We start from the raw sequence: 6625 nt of genomic DNA, 5'->3' as shown, positions 1-6625 counted from the left end.
TGTTTGAATACTGTATTATCAGTCAGGATCTTTCAACGGAACCAAAGAAAGTTTTTTGAGATATATGCTGTAAAATATGATTTTCTCTTTAAAAGAGTCTTAGATTAGGTGTGAAAGAACACAATTAAAAGAAGAATGAGGTGTGAAAGAAGAACATCAAGCCTACATGATCTTTATCAGATGACTACTTATTACATGACATTGTACCTCAATTCAATTTATTGCTAATTTTGAATATAATAACAAAGGCCATTCTGTCCAGCATACTTTGTTAAAGGCTAGTAGTTTACTGGTTTATTTCTGACAGAATCCAGTCTTAAGAATTGTCTCAGTTTTTAATGTACTTGCCAATGCTTTCAATTTGTCTCAGTAGGTCCTCTCATGACTGCTGACAAATTAATGTAAATTTATTTTATTTTGTTTATTAATGTTATTAATGTTTTTGTAATAAAAACTTACTCGGAGTGCAAAAACTAGGTATTTTGGAATATGTTTATGACTTTTATGCAACAGCTTGTGACATAAGCAAATAACCATGTGCATGATTTCCTGTTTAGGTCTTCAATTTTGCTTGTTTGGTATGTAAATCCTTTCAATTTGGATTGAAATACTGAAATGTATACAACCATCTAAGCTGCTTGATTCATCTTACCCCAGGCACAGTAGCTTTGGAAAGTTTTTTCTTCTCCTTCCTTGTTTAGATTTATTTAGTGTGTGATTGAGGTTTGATGAGTCAAATCAAATAGTTTGAGGGAGTGTCAGGGAATGTGTGGGGTAAGTACGTTATATTTACTGACAATACACTGAAGTAAGACTCGATATCAAAAGATATTCATAGACATTACATAACATTTTTTATGATATAAAGATTCAATGATAATGATTTACACCATAACAACTTAAAATAGATAATTTCATAGATATGAAATAAAGTAATTCTCAAGAATATATATTTATTCAGGACCATAAACTTATTTAAAGCAGTTGTAACTATCTAAATCTAAATGTCACTGTCATGTCCGTAGTACAAAATCACCTGTACAGTTTTTTTGATGTAGTGGATTTTTTATTTGTTCGAGCTGTGTGACTCAGGAACTTCAAGGTGTGCCTGTGACAGGTGGTGCCGGTGTTTTGGTAATATAATTACAAGGTTCAAATCCTGACTGTATCTTCTATTATTATTATTATTATTATTATTATTATTATTATTATTATTATTATTATTATTATTAAACCAGCACAGCAAATCAGGTTGTTTGCTCAAAGAGATATTAGTCATTCTCAAATCTTCACATGGGCCTGACCTCTGAAATCCTCCCTGCTGTGCATTCCAGCATGGGATTTGCTCCCAGTTCCCCTCCATTGTGAATAATATTCTATAGCTGTTAAAGATTTGTACTTCTTCCTGTGTCTGTCCAGATAGGGTCTTCTTTTCTTATGTCTGTTTAAAACATAAATTCCAATTCCATTCAATGTTATATATAATTGTTCTTTAAAATACAAGGTAGACTTGGTAATGAACATTTTTCAGAGCTCTAGAGAATGGCGGTGGTTTGCCTTTCTATGTAAATTTTTATTGAAAAGACAAGATGAATAAAAGGTGCACCAGGCAGGGCTATGGCGAAAGGAAGTACAGGTTTATTTACAGTGTGCAGGTGTGCAACACAAGACAGAAACAAATACCAAATCAAATCTACTTACACTTAAACACAGGTCCCTCTCTAAACATACAGCTAATAAAGACAGCAAACGTACATTCAACAATTCAACCCGTAATCCAAGACAAGTGATCCGCTGCCTGCTTTACTGAGGAGGGGAGCCAGCTGTGGGGAAGAAGCAGCCCAACAATTACACCCCCCCTGTCTTAACCCAGGTCGGTCAACTGGAACCTTTAGTTTGCTCAATTCTGGTTCTATGAAAATACAACATATTTTGTCATCTTGAACTATTTCTGCACTACATTTATATTAAATCTTACAGTTAATATTCAGCAGGTTTAAAGTGCATATTGTATGGACCTCATTGGCTTTTATCCAAGAGTCAGATTGATTAAGTAAAATTCTCATTAGAGATCATTTGCATTTGAGTCATAACCCACCCCGCCCCCCTTAATACTAATGGCAAACAGAAGTAATTTTGCTTCCATATGAGCCCCTACTAGAGTTGCAATTGCCACCCTTTGCAAACTCTCGGATGCTGGCACCAGATGACACTACAGAGGAATAGTGCATATCCCCTCTGGTATTGAATAACATCCATAGAATATCTACTATATCCCCCCCCCCCCCGCTGACAGCTTTGGTGAACATCAAACACCAGATCTGGCTGGCAAAGTTCAACTGTTTGGAGGATGTGAAGTTCACCAGTGGCGTGAATCTTTTATCTACTTAAAAAGACCTCAGTGACATCAACAAAGGAAAAATAATACACCTCCAAGGCTCTACAGTTCTTAGGGCACAAACACACAGCAGTTCTCGTGTCTCATGTTACTCCATTGGGTTTCTAACCCAAGCAGACCTCCAATTCTAGGCATGGTGTTCCAGAGCCCCTTGCCACCTGCCCCAGCCTTAAACCATTCGAGACCAGCCTTAAACCAATCAGCCCACATCCCCAAGTCTTGCATTAATGGATCCATATGTCATCAAGCTGTGATCAGCCTTGGAGGCCTCAGATACATCTATTCTGTGTCACAGGATTCAATAACAATGCACACAAGAGTGCTATGCATCGCTCACTCATGTTTGTGGCAGACTAAGCATGTCTGCAAGTGTGGGTTTGGTCTTTGAGAGGCAGTCATTGATGCTAGGAGTGTCCCATTGGGTGGAAAACACTCTATAGTACATCAAAGCCTTATCCACCATTTCACAATAAGAGGTGAAACTGGGTGAAATAATAGATTCATACATACTGCAGTCAATATACTGGGGCATTTTTTCCCCCTCTATTTTAAATTTAAAATATGTTCCACATTCAAATACTCCCACTTTGTTTGCTATACATATATCCAATATTTAATATTTCTGTAAAGCATACTGTAGACAGATTATTATTACTATTTATGTTTGAAGGAAGGATTTTCCCCCATTACGCCTCATGTTATCGTAGAGAGTGATTTCAATAATGGAAATTAACCCAGGAAAACAAATTGTTTTGGAAAAGCTCCAATTCCAAAGGAGAGCAACATATAACGACACCTGCCAAATTAATATTTTGCCGTTTGTATTATTATTATTATTATAATAATAATTATTATTATTATTAAATAAGTAGCTGTCATAACCCCCCATTCAAAACATATTTGCACAGGATAATACATTTGTAACTTTAATTCAAGAAAACAAAGCAATCCCAACTCTTGGAAACAAGAACTAATGCGTGTTTTCAAACTGGCCAACCTACTCTGGCACTACTTTGCTGGCTCGTTTCGGTATGGGGGGTTGGGTGGGGATAGAAAGAAAGAAGATTTTCTTTTGTTGTAGGGAAGGAGGAGGGGTTTGTCATTTCAGCCCCAGCTTCCGGACCTTCAAGTGGGAAAATAGAAAAAAGGAAAGAAAAACCAGGAGTCTGAGAAGTGAAATGGACGATTTGACCAGCAGGGAGAGACAGTGAGGTTTGTGTAAGAGAGATCGGGTATTGGTTATCTGTGAAGGGAGTTGCAGCCTCAGTACCATATTGTGATTTCAGTGTAGGGAGGAGAGTGGAGGAGAGAGCAGGGCTCCGCTTCATGTTGCTGCCTTTGTTTTAAACAACATTGTTCACACATCGGTCCAAACCAGGAAAGGAGCAATTACATACCAATCCTAAAGGGGGGAATTAAAGCAATATCCATGTACCTAAAAGGAGGCGCCGGGGTGCTGCTGCTCTCGCTCTTGGCAGCTTTGCAGGTAATATTTTTCTTTGCGATTTTATTCAGTGTTTGAGTTGAGCTGGGCAATGCGTGTGCTTGTTTTCTGTGACGATGCTGCCTAAAAACTGTTACAGCCAGACAGCCTTGTCTTACAGTGAAATGCATTAGGGGGGAGGAAGAGGGGAAAACACAACCACCTTTGATTAACAGAAACAAAAACAAACCTAACAAAAACCCGTTGAAAGGCGAATATAATGTACAATTTCTCCTTCTTTGAATCGGGTCCCTCTCTCGGATCGTTGTGAAAGACCTGAACAAACAGCCCGGTGTGTGTGTGTGTTGGTGCTGCAAGGGTCGCCGCTGTGCTCCGGCGTGGACAGAGGATTTGTTCACGATTTGAACGAGTCGCTGTAACATGAAAACGTCTGGTATTTCCAGCTTGTTTTCGTCCGAATGGGTATTTTGAACAAGCATATCCCGCGTATGTCTGCGTGTGTGTACATTAACGCCAAACTGAAGATACAAGACGGAGCGAGTTACTGTCCATGGTACGGTGGTGTTGGAAATGTCCCACATCTCTAGTCTGCTGTGGAGGATGAATGTGCTGTCGGTAGAGCCTCCGACTCGTCTTTTGTCACGCACACACAAACAGGGCTGAACTACGATAACATTACTCATAGTTTGTGTATGAGGTTACAATAACCAATGCGTTGCCCCCGTTAAAGCATGGCGAAGAGCTGTAGGTCCCCCCCCCTCAAAAAAAGACAAACAAGTGAATTACACAATGTTTCTTCATATACAATACACCCCGGTGGTAGGCTTGTATGATACAGTTCAATGTTTATTTTCGCTGCATGCTTTGTTCTTGTTCTACCCCCAACTTTTTAAATCACACCTTTATTTTATTTATTTTGTTCGCCAATCGGCAACTTTTTAGACTCTGTCCTGACCGTTGGGAAATGGACGAGTTTAATAACCATTCGTGCTGGCTGTTGACCCGAGTGTTTATTATGCGTTTCAGTTCAAAGTTAGTTGCCCTTGCAGTGGGGGGAGAAGTAAACCAGCCCCCGTCCGTGGATATTTGAAATGCCCCCCAGCTGGCGTGCGTTATTGCCCGGGTGTACAGTCACATCTGGCGGGGTCGGCGTGGTGCTGATGTAAATACGCAAAACTAGGCCATTACTGTATCTGGTCTGCTTTAATGCCGAGTTGAAGAAAAGTTTGTGTAAGTATTGTTCTTTTTCAGACGGGGAGAAAAAAAACCCGGATCATGCTGGTAACTAACAGTGCTGGTTAACCATCTTGTTTTCCCATTTACAAACGAAAACAAAGATGCTCTGCCGCTGGTCTTATTTTTTTGCGTATGGTTATGCTGCATAGTACCAGTAAAATGTCCAATCCGTGCAGCATCGCTACGGTATTAAACGTTGCCGTCCGCCCGGCCATTAAACACGCCTTTTTCCCGTTTAAATCGCAGTGATGGAAAACGGCAAGTGGCTGGGATACCCACAATGCCGCGCTGCTTTGGAACTCTCACACCACATTCTTTGAGGGTCCCACAAAGAAATGCGATTAAGGGGGTTGGGGGAGGAGGGCTTGCATGCTAATGACTAACATTGTAGATCAGATTTATGCCACCTAAGGAATTGTGCCGTGCTTGTACAATTGTGGACTTTCGTTGTAACTTGGTTATATATGCTATCAGCACACTGTCTTCACACTGTAGACAATGGAATACAGTACGTCGGGTTTGCCTTTTATAGTTAATTGGAGCTGGCAAAATGCTGGTTCACAGTGATTGTATGTAAATTGGTTGCCACCTCTTGCTCTTTGTTGAAACCATAAATGTGCTGCTGCTGAATTCTAACAAATTGACTCATTCTGTTTTTTTTTTGTATTGGAACCATTTGTTTTGTTGATTTTATTTAACAATCTGTTATGCACTGCAAGTTATTATTTATGCACCTCATTTATTTATGTGTTTTTAGTTTTGTGGGAGGCAGTGTTTGCATTAAATGCCAAATGATACTGCTTAACATTTAAACCTGGTAAAATAATAAAGTTGGTTTGATTTGGATTTACCAGGCTAAAATGTTTTATTTCTCACCTTTGCTGTTGTTGTTTTTTTTAGTCACATACAACACCACTTCTTTAATTGGGTTAACCTGAATGTTAATAATCTGCATGCATTTTGTTACTATCAGAAATGGGCCTTGCTTCTTTGACCATATTTCCAAAACACAAGCTAAGGATAACCCTTCCTTGTAGTGATGTTTCATTGGGCTGGTTGTTGATCATCACTGGGTGGGGCTGTCTTTGTAAGTGAGGGTGTACTGTAGAAATCGCTGCACAAACACTAAATCGAGTGGGGTTGGGGAGTGATGACAAAGATTTCTGCACAAATTGGTTCCTCGAGAATCCTAGAAATTGATGCAGGCCTTCAGCAGTAAAAGCGGATAAAAGCTTTACTGCTTCATTGTTGCATGGGAATGAGAGGGAAGTCCCATCTCAATAGAATGATCAAACAAGGCAAGATGTCCTTTCATCAAACCACGTTTCAAAGGATTGGCTTGAATTTGTAAAACTTTCGATATCATATAAACTTCAGATCTTATTGGAATAACATACAATTGGAATGGCAAGTAATGCATGCATATATTTCAGCATTTACTTTTCCTATTTCTCCCCCATTTGAAAAAGGTGCATTTTCGGAGCCAGTATGTTTATTATTTTCTATCATTAATTAACCATTTGCAGTCTTCTGTTTCTTCTGACTTT

At 39.2% G+C, this 6625-nt stretch overlaps 1 protein-coding gene across 1 annotated transcript in view; it reads left to right on the top strand.

Moving 5' to 3' along the window:
* Positions 1-3675: 3675 nt before the first annotated feature.
* The window catches only part of LOC136765516 (cadherin-2), a 62119-nt gene continuing 59169 nt past the window's right edge, over positions 3676-6625 (top strand). The window contains exon 1 of the mRNA XM_066719592.1: positions 3676-3884. Coding sequence (XP_066575689.1) covers positions 3828-3884 — 57 coding nt within the window. The 5' untranslated portion in view covers positions 3676-3827. The remainder of the gene's footprint in view (positions 3885-6625) is intronic.

This window comes from Amia ocellicauda, chromosome 2 (assembly GCF_036373705.1).
Source record: "Amia ocellicauda isolate fAmiCal2 chromosome 2, fAmiCal2.hap1, whole genome shotgun sequence".
NCBI lineage: Eukaryota > Metazoa > Chordata > Actinopteri > Amiiformes > Amiidae > Amia > Amia ocellicauda.
This window is presented reverse-complemented; position numbering and strand designations above follow the sequence as displayed.